Consider the following 13,517-nt stretch of genomic DNA (forward strand, 5'->3'; position numbering starts at 1 on the left):
CTACACACACAGCGCCGAACTTGGAAGTTGGCGGAGAGGAGCTCCTTGGGCACCAGGCAAGGTCTCAGCCTTCGGACAGAAGTGAAGGGCGAGACTTTTCCTTGGAAAGGAATTAAAGGGTTTATCTTTTTAAAACACATGTTTTTCTTAAAAACCTAAGAAATGTATAATTTAAAAATTTAAAACTTTGATATTATTTTTAATTGCTTATTGTTGAATGAATCCTTGTGAAAATTATTGATTGTAACGTTAGTGCCATGGATATGTCGTTTGTTGCAGCGCCTATCTCATTGTCCTAACGAGGTTACTGAAGGTTCTCTTTCCAATGCTTTAAAAGCCAGCTGATACATACTACGTTCTTTCTTTTTCATATAGTTGAACTTTTACTGCACCAGGATAAATTTTTAAATATTTAGTGATAGTATACATAGTAAATATAGAGACATTGCTATGCATTTTCAATTCTTTTCTGATCATTACCGTAAGTTTTTATTAGAATGAAAGTTGGAATAATTCCTTTAGGAAAACAGGCAAAATATATAAATGTCAAAGAAAATATACACTTAGAAAACATAGATGATTAGAATTTTTAAAAACAAATGTTAGTCCTTTCCTCCAGTATCTATTAAAGTGTTTTTCAGTGTCAACAGGAAAGTTTTATACCTTGATTCATATATACTGCAGTAGTTTACTGTTGCCATTAATCTTTTTTCTTGCTAATCAAAATTTATTATCATTGCCATGTAAAATAACCTGTTAGAAAGTATCAGCCGTGTGTGTGTGAGCGTATGTGTGTTACTAAAAAGAGTGTCATAAAATATTGTGCTGAGAGGTTCCTAATTTGGTTCCTGATTTCAGAAGCATACCACGTAAGGTTTAAGCAAGCTCATCTCTAGGAGATGCATAATTTGTGGATAATGGTTTTCTTATTTGGGATTGTGTGTACTTCAGGTATTATGTAATACTGAACAGCTTACTTGCTTTTTCTTTTTTTTCCCCCCAGAGATAAACTGAGGATCACAAATACTATTCTTTTATGTTAATAATGGTTTCCATTTTCTAGTATTTGTTACATTTTACAGCTTTATTCACAAAGCTGTTTATATATTTTTTGTGGCAGCTCTAAGTTAAAAGGCACACTTGTAACATTACACTCCCAATTTTCCCTTTATAAACTTTATATTACAAAATTTTCCAACACATAAGAGAAAGTAGTCAATAAGCATGTCCGTATTCTAGAAGTAGATGTTCTTAACATTTTGCCATACTTCCCATTTCTAATTATTTTTTAAAAAGAACTTACAAATGGGCCGGGCCAGGCGTGGTAGCTCACGCCTGTATACCCAGCACTTTGGGAGGCCAAGGCAGGCGGATCACTTGAGGTGAGGAGTTGGAGACCAGCCTGGCCAACATGGTGAAACCCCGTCTCTACTAAAAATACAAAAATTAGCTGGGCGTGGTGGCGGGCGCCTGTAGTCCCAGCAACTTGGGAGGCTGAGGCAGGAGAATCGCTTGAACCCGGGAGGCGGAGGTTGCAGTGAGCCGAGATCGCGCCACCGCACTCCAGCCTGGGCGACAGAGTGAGACTTCGTCTCAAAAAAAAAAAAAAAAAAAAAAACCCCAAAACTTACAAACATAATACAATCCTAAACACTTACATATACATCTCTTTATGAATAAGCAAGATTACCTACATAATCCAATGCTGCCACAATTAATTAATAATTCTAATTTCCAGCCCGTATACATATTTTCCCAATTGTTTTCAAACGTCTTCCGCGGCTCTTGCTTTCTGCAACCACACGCTGCATTTGCTGTTATGTCATCAAGTCTAACCCACAGCCTCGGGCTCTGACAGAACCCGGGCTCCAGTTATCAGGACCGTCCATGTTATTACTCCATAAATCTTGGGGGAGAAACAAAAACAAAACACTGACAGCTGGCGCTGTACTGCAGGTGAAACGTAGTCTTGAATGTTACGGGTTACCGCGCAGCATGCTGGGAACGGATATGTTCCGTTTTCGTCTGCGCATGTGCAGTCAGCACTTTCCGGCTGCTCTCTGTCAGTGTTTGCGGGTGCGGAGGGTTCGCAGCCCAGGTGAGAGCTTCGGGCCTCCACGCAGATTGCGGACCTGCAGGGAGGGATGGGCTAGTGTCCAGAGGGCGGGAACGCGACGTACCGGGAACTCCTGCAAAGCAGGCCCTCCGCTCCCTGTGCTTGGGTCGGCCCGGGACCTCAGCCTGAGAAGGGCCGGTGGGGGCGGGCTCCGGGGGCGTCAGGTGGGGCCGAGTCCTAGTTGGAAGATGCTCGGTGCGGGCGGAGGTGTGGGTGCCAGAATGCAGCCAGGCGTCGGAAAACGCGGTGCTGGCTTCAGGAGGAGAATGCGCGTTTATTGTATTGATCATGAACCTAACACAAAGCGCGTACGGCCCGTGGGTCTGCGGTGAGAGCCCGAGCCTAGAAGCTAGAATGACCTGGTGAATTTTGACTCTGTCACTTGAGCGTTTGAAAATGAGGATATTAGTAAAAACTGCTTTGTGTCGTTCAGAGGTAAACCATCCCCTGTAAAGCATTTAGGTAAGCGCTAGTTACTAAGCAGCATGTAAATGTCGATTCCCGTTATAGTTGGAAGACACTTTGTTCTTTTCATGTAGTATTTCATTTAATTCTCATAACCACCCTATTTGTATCATTAAAAATGAAGAAGGAGGGGTGAAAAGATAAAGCCAAGCTCACAAAGGATGAGAGAGCTAGGATGTCAATACATAAACACTTTACTCCCCGAATCAGGCTGTTTGTAATGGCCTACCTACCTAACCCAGCACTGCAGCCTTCACAGCACTAGGTGAGTGATTGTCCCCAAAACCCCAGGACAATGATTGTGAAGTCAGCGTGGACAGAATCTTACTATGTGGCAAGTGTATTTGTTGTGGGGTTTCTGGGATGTCTCCAGAGCCTCTGGGTTAGACTGAGGCCCCTGCCACCTCCTGTGCTGTCCCTGCTGTCTCTGTCTTTAGAAGTCAGTCTGATACTCTAGGGCAATGAAGATGAGTCACATACGTAATTTTAAATGTTAAACTAGTAGCTACATGAAAATCTAAAACATGAAATTAATTTTAAGAACATACTGTGGTTTTCTCAGTGTATCCGAAATGTTATTTCAACATGTGGCCCTAGCCACATTTCCAGCGCTCAGTAGTTGATGTGATTGGAGGCTGTAGTCATGGATAGCAGGGTTCTAATGAATGCCAAGAGAATCAGGTTTAAGGCCTTAGGTCAGTTCTTCATCAGGAGGATTTTGCTCCCCAGGGAACTTTGGAAATGTTTGGAGACTTTTTTTGGGGGGTGGGGAGGGGGACTGAGTTTCTCTCTGTCGCCCAGGCTGGAGTGCAGTGGTGTCATCTCGGCTCACTGCAACCTCCACCTCCCAGGTTCAACTGATTGTCCTGCCCCAGCCTCCCAGCTTGTAATCTGAGCTGGAATTACAAGCATGCACGGCCATACCCAGCTAATTTTTTGTATTTTTAGTAGAGGTGGGGTTTCACCATTGGCCAGGCTTTTCTTGAACTCCTGACCTCAGGTGATCCACCCGCCTTGGCCTCCCACAGTCCTGGGATTACAGGCATGAGCCACCACACCTGGCCTGGAGACGTTTCTGGTTGTCACAACAGAGAGAAGGGGTGTCCAAGTGTCTAGTGCATGTTTATAAATGCTCCTAAACATCCTACAATGCACACGACCACTCCTTATGTCAGAGAATTATCCAGCCCAAAATGTAAGTTGTGCTGAGGTGAAGAACACTGCTTTCCATGAAAGTTTCAACTAAAATGAATTTGTTACCCAGGCCTCAGGCCCAGCTTCTCTGGAGCAAAGCAGCTCTTTATGTTGCAGGAAGGAGGGAGCCCCAGAAACAGGAGTCCCACTGAAGAACTGCCCTCTGACAGAACAGAGACCTCCTCACCAGGGCTTCCAAACAAATGCAGAAGAACCCAGAGAGGAGCAGGTCTTGATTTGCCCAACCAGCAGCAGTTCTTCATCCCCTTGCCCAGAGAGCACCAGACTTGGTGATGTCGCCACATCCAGAAGCCATCACAGATTGTGTGACACTGAACACTGTGGGCCAACTTGCAGAAGGTGGTAAGCTGGGGTTGAGAGGGATGGGTGACTGTCAGACTGCACAGGAAAAGCCACATTACTGGAGGGCTTTTCTCCATAGTCTCCAAGGAAGGCATAACCAGCCAGGGCTAAGGAAATTGTCTCTAATCCTCCTCATAGAGCCCCCATTTTCTTCATTCTTGCCTCACTCTTTCCAGATTCTGAGTCACTCTCACACAACATCCATCACATGTAGCATCTAGAAATTTACTAAGGTTGCCTCTATCCTGAACCTGTAGAATCACAGAAATGATAATACAGGAAAGGATTTCTATTTCTGACTCTTTTAAAACCTTAAAAAGTATTGAACCTAGGATGAACAGTTTGTCCATGGTCACTCAGGACAGAGCTTGGAGCAAAGCACAGTGCTGTTCGCTCTGTCACAGGTGAGTCACCAGAAGTGTCTTACTGAAAGTCTTTTGAGAAACTGTAAGTTAGAACAAAAATATTTTAAAATAGTCTGTCTTTCAGCATCTCCTTTTTTTCAGTTTTGTGTTTTCTATTGGTGTAAATAATATTAACAGAATATTAATGTTAATTCTGTTTTAGTTGTTAGTCAAAGAAGACATACATTTCAAATAAATCAATAGGAAAATAGTTTACAATCGCCTGATGAAAAACAGCAAGGGGCCAGGCCTGGTGGCTCACCCCTGCAATCCCAGCATTTTGGGAGGCCAAGGCGGGCAGATTGCTTGAGGTCAGGAGTTCGAGACTAGCCTAAGCTACATGGCAAAACCCCGTTTCTACAAAAAATACAAAAATTGGCCGGGCGTAGTGGTGGGTGCCTTTGGTCCCAGCAACTCAGGAGGCTGAGATGGGAGAATCGCATGAAACCAGGAGGCAGAAGTTGCAGTGAGCTGAGATCACACCACTGCACTCCAGCCTGGGCAACAGAGCCAGATCCTGTCTCAAAAAACAAAAAAACAAAAAAAAGAAAACACACACACAGCAAGCGTTCATCCACATGATCATATTAAAGATGCACATATTCAGGAGGTGCTTTCTCTGTAGTGCTTCCTGTCCCTTCTCAAGGGTCAAAGGAACATTTTTTGTAGAGAGGCCTTTTTCCCCAGCTGGTGTGATGACATTGGTAGGCAGGTAAGATAGAGGCTGCCCAGATCTCTCATGACTCCTTCCTCACCCCCAGGTTATCCTTTACGGTTCTCCACACTCTTTCAGGAGCAGCAGAAAATGAACGTATCTCAGGTGAGTTAATTACGAATACCTTTTTCATCATGGATTTCATAGGTGTTTAAGGGTCCACATGTTAATATGGAAATGTAGAAATGGATCAAAATCATTCAAGGAATATATAGAAAAGCAGGGCAGTAGCACAGCAGAATTGGCATGTGGAAAGATGGAGTTCCCCTGATGTTATAGATTTTCCAGAATGGAACTGCAGTTTTCATTCTTTCTGATAGCCATGGCAGAGAGCCAGACAGACAGTATTTATTTACAGATTTACATTGATGAGAAGCTTAATCCAGGCTGATTCCTCAACGGAATCTAAAGTTATCAAAGTCAGGGAAAACGTCTTCGTTGGTCTTCATGTGTCAGTGCAAGTCTTTCTCATAACAGCCTTGAAATAAATGCAGTATGTTGCTTCTCCTTTTTCCTCAGTGGAAGTAGACGGCTTAGTGCCAAACTCAGGCTTTTATTAATACAGTTTTTCAGTTTTTTTATTAATACAGTTTTTCAGGTAACGGAAACAGAGGTTCAGGTAGACAGATTGTCAAAGAAAGGACAGACTGATGGTGTAGGCTCTGTTGATCAGAGGTGGAGAGTTTAAAAGGATTTTGTCCTGAAAAATGGGTAAGGTTTTCATTGTTGCAGTACAGGAGATTACTGCATTTTGAGAGCAGGCTAAACAAGGCATGCAAGGTCCAGTAAGAATCTTTGCCCATTGCAATTTGGACTTCCTCTTAGGGAATAATAAGAGAGGGGAGGGAGATAAAGGTTAGAGCCTTAGTATTAGTTCGATAGGGCTGCTATAATAAAGAACCACAGACTGGGTAGATTAAACAGCAATTTATTTTCCCACCATTCTGGAGGCCAGAAGTCTGAGATCAAGATGTCATCAGGGGCCAGGTGAAGTCTGAGATGAAGATGTCAATAGGGGCCGGGTGCAGTGGCTCATGCCTGTGATCCCAGCACTTTGGGAGGCCAAGGAGAGCAGATCACTTGAAGTCAGGAGTTCGAGACCAGCCTGGCCAACATGGTGAAACCCTGTCTCTACTAAAAATATAAAAATTAGCCGGGCGTGGTGGCGGGTGCCTGTAATCCCAGCTACTAGGGAGGCTGAGGCAGGAGAATTGCTTGAACCTGGGAGGCAGAGGTTGCAGTGAGCTGAGATCGTGCTACTGCCCTCCAGCCTGGGCGACAGAGCGAGACTCCATCTCAAAAAAAAAAAAAAAAAAAGAAAAACAGATGTCAGCAGGTTTGGTTCCTTCTGAGAGCTATGAGGGAAGGGCCTTGTTCCGTGGATTAGATGTCTGTCCTCACATCATCTTTCCTCTGTATTAGCCTATGTCCAAATTTCCTTTTCCCGTAAAGAATTGAGAAATTGTTCAAATATAGAAAGATACAAAGAAATAATATAATAAATGTTTCCACCTTCCCAAATTACCAACTATATATATTTTGCTAAATTTTTGTTTCTCTTGTATGCACTCTTTTTTCCTTTTAAAAACTTAGTTCTTTAACTGAGATGCAGTTTTAATACCAGGAAAGTGTACTCTGAAGTGTGTAACTGGATGGATTTTTGCATATGTAAATTCATGTAATTTAGTACCAAGATTAAGATAACACCACTGCTCCCCTCTACAGGGCAACCACTATTCTGACCTCATATGTTAGGGAAAAAAGACAAATTCATTTTTGAATATGATACCAGTAGAATCATACAAAGTGTATTCTTTTACAGTTTTCAAGGGAATATTTTGCTCTGTATCTTAATATTTCCCTTTTATCACTGGGCTGTATTTCATTGTATGAATAGACCATAATTTATTTCCTCATTCTCCTCTTAGTGCATTTTTTCATTTGTTTTTCCTGTTTGAGGCTATCAGGAATAAGGCTGCTGTGAATATTCTTTTGTGTCTTTGGGTATGTCCTCATTGCTTTTGGGATATACTTAGAAATGTAATTGCTGGTTCATAGAATAAACGTATGTTCAGTTTTAATACATACTGCAAGTAGCTTGCCTAAGTGGTCGAATCAGTTTACATTCCCACTAGCATTCTGGCTGTACCAGATTCTGAGCAACACTTGTTATTATCAGTCTTTTTGTTTTTAGCCATTTTGGTGGCTGTATAGTGTGGTATCTCATCAAAATTTATAATTTGCTTTTCTATGATAAATACTAATGTTGGGCACCATTGTTTGTGTTTTGGCCATTTAGACATCCTTTCTTTTTATGTAATATATAAAGTACCTATTCAACTCTGTTTTAATTGGGTTATTTGCTTTTTTTAAGTAGGAATTATTTCAATATTTTCAGTAAATGTTTTTTGCCATGTGTGCATTACTAATGTTCTTGGATTCTGTGGCTTGCCTATTCATTTTTTAAATAATATCCTTGACAACAAAGTTTTTACATTTAATAAAGGTCAGATCGTCTTTTCTTTTATGGCAGTTCCTTGTGTATCGTATTTGAAAGCTCTTTCCCTACTCTAAGATCATACAGATATTCTCCTATATTGTTACTACATACTTGTTTATTTTAGCTTGATCTACAGAGTTAGCTTTTGTGTTTGGTATAAGATGAGTGTCAAGGTTCCTATTTCCATATGGATGTCCAGTTGCTCTAGCACCATTTGTTAGAAAGACGGTCTTCTGTCAACTGAATTGCAGCTGTGTTTTTTGTCAGTCAAGTGACTTGTATGCGGGTCTAATGTAGACTGTATATTTTCTTCCTTTGGTCCAATTATTTTATCTTTTTGCTAGTACTTCACTGTCATAATTACTGTTGCTTTATAGTAAGTCACGAATTTTGTGAATTTATTTACTATTTTAGGTCCTTTTCATGTTCATGGAAGTTTTATCAATTTTCACAGAAAATCCTGATGGAAAGTTTTTCAGAGTAGAGGTGAAGTCTTTCACATCTTTTATTAGATTTATTCCTAGGTATTTGATCTATTTTGATAATAGCACAAATGATACTGCATTTTAAATGTCATTTTCCAGTTTATTGTTAGTTTATTAAAATACGATGGATTTTTTTTAGTATTGATCTTATACCTAGGCATTTTACAAAATTCACTCATTCTAATAGCTTATCTGTGGATATTTTTGGATTTTAAATGTGCAAAATTTTTTTTGCAATAAAGACAATTTTACTTCTTCCTTTACAGTTTTTATATCTTTAATTTCTTTTTAGCCTTACTGCTAGGACTTCCAGTAAAATGTTTAGTACAAATGGTGATAATAAAAATCCTTGTCTTATACCTCACCTGAGGGGTACTCAGTGTTTTACCATTGAGTCTTATTTTAACTACATGTTTTTTGTATATGTCCTCAATTAGAATAAGGAAGTTCCCTTTTTTATTTTTAGTTTCCTGAGTTTTTTGTCATTCATGAGTATTTTGTCAGATGGCTATTCTTGCTTCAAGTGAGATAATCATATTATTTTATTCCTTTAGTCTGTTAAAGAGGTGAATTATATTGATAGATTTATCAATGTTTAACCAACCTTGCATTCCTGGGATAATTCCCACATGATAAGGTAGTGCTATCACTTTAATTTATTTCTGGATTCAATTTGTTAATATTTCAATTAATATTGTTGTGTCTACATTAATGGACAGATACTGGCTTGCAGTTTTTCTGTCATGTCATGTCACATTTTGGCGTCAACATTATATTCTCAAAAAATGAGTTTGGAAACAGTTATTCATTTTGTTTTCTCTGAATGAGTTTAAGATTGCTGTTATTTCATCCTTAAATGTTTGGAAAAATATACCATGAGGTAGTCTATCCTTGGAGTTTTTCTTGTGCCTGGTTTTTGCTCATGAACTCAGTTTCTTTAACAGGATATAGAAAATCCAAATCATGCTACTTATTCTAGTGTCCTTTATTTTTGACAGCTTTATGGAGATACAATTCACATACCATATAATTCACACTTTTAAAGTGTACAACTTTGTGGTTTTTAGTATATTTGTAGAGTTGTGCAGTCATTGCCACAATCAATTTTAGAATGTTTTCATCACTTCAAAAATAAATTCCATATCATTTAGCTATCATCCCCCATCCTGACATACACAATCTCAGCCCTAAACAGCAAGTAATCTGTGTTCTGTTTCTATATGTTTGGCTATTCTGGACATTTCTAATAAGTGAAGTCACATAATATGTGATCTTTGTGACTCTTTTTTTTTTTTTTTTTTTTTGAGACAGAGTTTTGCTCTTGTCGCCCAGGCTGGAGTGCAATGGCACGATCTCAGCTCACTGCAACATCCACCCCCCAGATTCAAGCAGTTCTCCTGCCTCAGCCTCCCAAGTAGCTGGGATTACAGGCACCCACCATCATGCCTGGCTAATTTTTCTATTTTTTTTTTTTTTTTAGTGGACACGGGGTGTCACCATGTTGGCCAGGCTGGTCTCGAGCTCCTGACCTCAGGTGATCTGCCCACCTCAGCCTCCCAAAGTGCTGGGATTACAGGTGTGAGCCGCCACACCTGGCCCTTTGTGACTATCCTTTTTACTTAGCATACTGTTTTCAAGGTTCATCCATGTTGTACGTGTCAGTACATCATGCCTTTTTATGACTGAATAATATTCCATTGTGTGGATATACCACATTGTTTATTCATTCAACTGATGAGCATTTGGATTGTTTCTCCCTTTTGACTGTTATGACTAGTGCTGCTATTAACATTCACGTACAAGTTTTTGTTTGGACGCCTGTTTTCTCTTGGGACTAATCTTAGAAAAGGAACTTCTGACTCATATGGTAACTCTTGACTTATCTTTTTTGGTAACTACCAAACTGTTTTCCACAGTGGCTGCACCATTTTACATTCCCACCAGCAGTGTATTAGGGTTCCACTTTCTCCACATCATTACAGCAACGTGTTATTTTCCCTTTTTTTAAAATTATGGACATCCTAGTGGGTGTGAGGTGGTATCATTTGACTTTGATTTGCATTTCCTTGATTAATGACATTCAACATCTTTTCATGCGCTTACTGGCTATTTGTTTATCATCTTTGGAGAAATGTCTATCCAAGTCCTTTGCCCGTTTTGGATTACATTTTTTGTTGTTCAGTTATAAGAGTTCTTTATGTATTCTGGCTACTAGACATTTATTAAATGTAGTATTTGTGAATATTTTCTCCTATTCTGTAGGTTCTTTTCACTATCTTGATGGTATCCTTTGCACAAAAGTTTAATTGTGATGAAGTCCAATTTTTTTTCCTTTGGTATCATATCCAGGAAGTCATTGCCAAATCCAAGGTCATAAAGGTTTACTCCTGATTTCATCTAAGAGTCACGCAGTTAAACTCTTATATTTAGGTCTTTGATCCCTTTTAAGGCCAATTTTTTTTTTTTTTTTTTTTTTTTTTGAGACAGAATCTTGGTCTGTTGCCCAGGCTGGAGTCCAATGGCACAATCTTGGCTCACTGCAACGTCTGTCTCCCGGGTTCAAGTGATTGTCCTACCTCAGCCTCCCGAGTAGCTGGAATTACAGGCATGCACCGCAATGCCCAGGTAATTTTTATATTTTTTCAGTAGAGACGGAATTTCACCATGTTGACCAGGCTGGTCATGAACTCTTGATCTCAAGTGATCTGTCTGCCTCAGCCTCCCAAAGTGCTGGGATTACAGGTGTGAGGTGGCACCATGCCTGGCTATTTTGAGGCAATTTTAAAATACGGTATAAGGTAGGAGTCCAACTTCATTATTTTGATGAGATTCAGTTATCCCAGCATCATCTGTTGAAAACTGTTTTTTTCCTAATAAATGGTCAATGCATGGGTTTATTTCTGGGGCTCTCAGTGCTGTTCTGTGGATATGTATGTCTGTATTTATGCCAGTACCACACTCTCTTGATTACTGTTGCTTTATAATAAGTTTTTAAATCAAGAAATGTAATCCCTCCAATTTTTTTTCTTTTTTTTCTATATTGTTGTGACTATTCAGGGTCCCTTGCAATTTCATATAAATTGTAGGTTCAACATTTCTGCAGAAAGGTCATTAGGATTTTGATATAGATTTCACTGAATCTGTATATCACTTTTGGGAGTATTGTCATCTTAACAATATTAAATCTTCCAATTCATGAACACAAGGTGTCTTTCCATTTATTTGGGTCTTCTGATTTCTTCTAGCAATGTTTTCTAGTGTTCACGTATAAGTCATGTACCTTCCTGGTTAAATTTATTCCTATTTTATTATTTTTTGTTCTGTTGTAAGTGGAATTGGTTTTTTTAATTATTCATTGCTAGTATTTAGAGAGATAAATGATTCTTGTGTGTTCATCTTGTATCCTACAATTTTGCTGAATCCATTTATTGGCTCTAGTAGTTTTTTGTGGCTTCCTTAGTCTTTTCCATATATTAAATCTCATGGTCTCTGAAAATAGAGATAGTTTTACTTTTTTCTTTCCAATTTGGATGCATTTTTTTTTTGTCTTACCTATTTCCTCTAGCTAGAACTTCCAGTATAATGAATAGAAATGATGAAAGCAGGCATCCCTGTCTTATTCCTGGTATTTGGAAGAAACCTTCTTGTTTTTTAGCCTAGCATACTATGTTAGCTGTAGTTTTTCAGAAATGCTTTTTATTGTGTTGCAGCAGTTCTATTCTAGTCCTACTATGTTAAATGTTTATCATGAAAGGATATTTTTGTCAAATGCTTTTTCTGCATCAGTTGAGATGATCATGTGATTTGTTTTCTTCATTTTATTATTATGATATATTACACTGATTTATTTTCTTATGGTGAGCCACCTTGCATTCCTGGAAATAAATTGTACTTGGTCACGGTGTATAGTACTTTTTATTTGTTGCAAGATTTGGTTTGCTAGTATTTTGTTGAAAACTTCTGCACACATATTCAGAAGGGATATATATCATAGTTTTTGGGTGATTTTTTTATCTGGCTTTGGTTCAAGGTAACTCATAGAATGAGCTAGGAAATGTTCACTCATCTTCTATTTTTGGAAGAATTAGAGAAGGATTGGTGTTAGTTTTTCTTTAAATGTTTGGTAGAATTCACCAAACGTTTAAAGACCGACAGTTGGTCTTGAGCCTTTCTTTGTTGGGAGCATTTGGATTACTGATTCAGTCTTATATCAGTCTGTTCGGATGTTCTGTTTCTTTTTGAGTCCATTTTGGTGGTTTGTGTGTTTCTAGGAATTTGTCCACTTCATCTCAGTTATGTAATTTGTTGCTGTACAGTTCATTGTATTCTTTATTGTCTTTTTTATTTTTGTAAGGTTAGTAGTAAGGTCCCCACCTCATTTAGTTCCTTAAAGTATACAATTAGGATACTGATTTGTGATCATTTTTAATATAGGTGTTACAGCTATAAATTTCACGCTTAGCACTGCCTTAGCTGCATCTCATGCATTTTGGTATTTTGTGTATTCATTGTGAGTAATCTCAATGTATTTTCTAATTTCTGGGTTTTGGGGGTTTTATTTTTTTTTTTTTTGAGACGGAGTCTTGCTCTGGCACCCAGGCTGGAGTGCTGTGGCACGATATCAGCTCACTGCAACCTCCGCCTCCCGGGTTCAAGCAATTCTCCTGCCTCAGACACCCGAGTAGGTGGGATTATGGGCACGCACCACCACACCTGGCTAATTTTTCTATTTTTAGTAGAGACAGGGTTTCACCATGTTGGCTAGGCTGGTCTTGAACTCCTGACCTCAAGTGATTTGCCTGCCTCAGCCTCCCAAAGTGCTGGAATTATAGGCGTGAGCCACCATGCCTGGCCTCATTTCTTTTTTGATTTTCCCTTTGATCCTGTAGCAAGGTGGAAATCCACCTATGTGTATGGCCCCCAGGGACTTCACACACTCAAACTAGTACACGTTTGCCTTTAGCAGGTTAAATTTTTCTAGTTTTATCTTCCTAATTGTATTAGATGGAGTCAGTAGCATCTGCCCCAGTAAGCAAATGAGCACATCCTGATTCTCCCTGCAGGTGCCTCTCTCTCTCCTAATAGTTTGAAAAAAAAGATACCAATTTTCCGTTTTCCCAGCTATGTTCTTGTAAGGATGTTAGCATTGCTTTTATCAGCTCTCTACATCTCTAAGCTAAGATCTAAAGCGACCCTGTATGATTGTAATTTTTTGTAATTTAGTGAGATAGACTGTCCTTTTCTTTTTAATGTGCAAAGGAAACCAGAGAATTAT

The 13,517-nt window shown here is 39.3% G+C and overlaps 1 protein-coding gene across 6 annotated transcripts in view; it reads left to right on the top strand.

The window, feature by feature from the left end:
• ZNF510 (zinc finger protein 510) overlaps positions 1–13,517 on the top strand; it is a 41,453-nt gene that overhangs the window by 19,802 nt on the left and 8,134 nt on the right. For 2 of the 6 annotated variants that reach the window (XM_055271772.2, XM_063636893.1), the window contains exons 2-4: positions 3,893–4,138; positions 5,304–5,362; positions 10,730–10,867. In XM_055271772.2, coding sequence (XP_055127747.1) covers positions 4,069–4,138; positions 5,304–5,362; positions 10,730–10,867 — 267 coding nt within the window. In that variant the 5' untranslated portion in view covers positions 3,893–4,068. Of the gene's footprint in view, positions 1–2,120; positions 2,552–3,892; positions 4,139–5,303; positions 5,363–8,516; positions 10,110–10,725; positions 10,868–13,517 lie in introns of those variants that run through there. The other 4 variants (XM_055271773.2, XM_055271775.2, XM_055271777.2 and 1 more) reach the window with 4 other exon arrangements.

This window comes from Symphalangus syndactylus, chromosome 3, assembly GCF_028878055.3.
Source record: "Symphalangus syndactylus isolate Jambi chromosome 3, NHGRI_mSymSyn1-v2.1_pri, whole genome shotgun sequence".
In the NCBI taxonomy this organism is placed as follows: Eukaryota; Metazoa; Chordata; class Mammalia; order Primates; family Hylobatidae; genus Symphalangus; species Symphalangus syndactylus.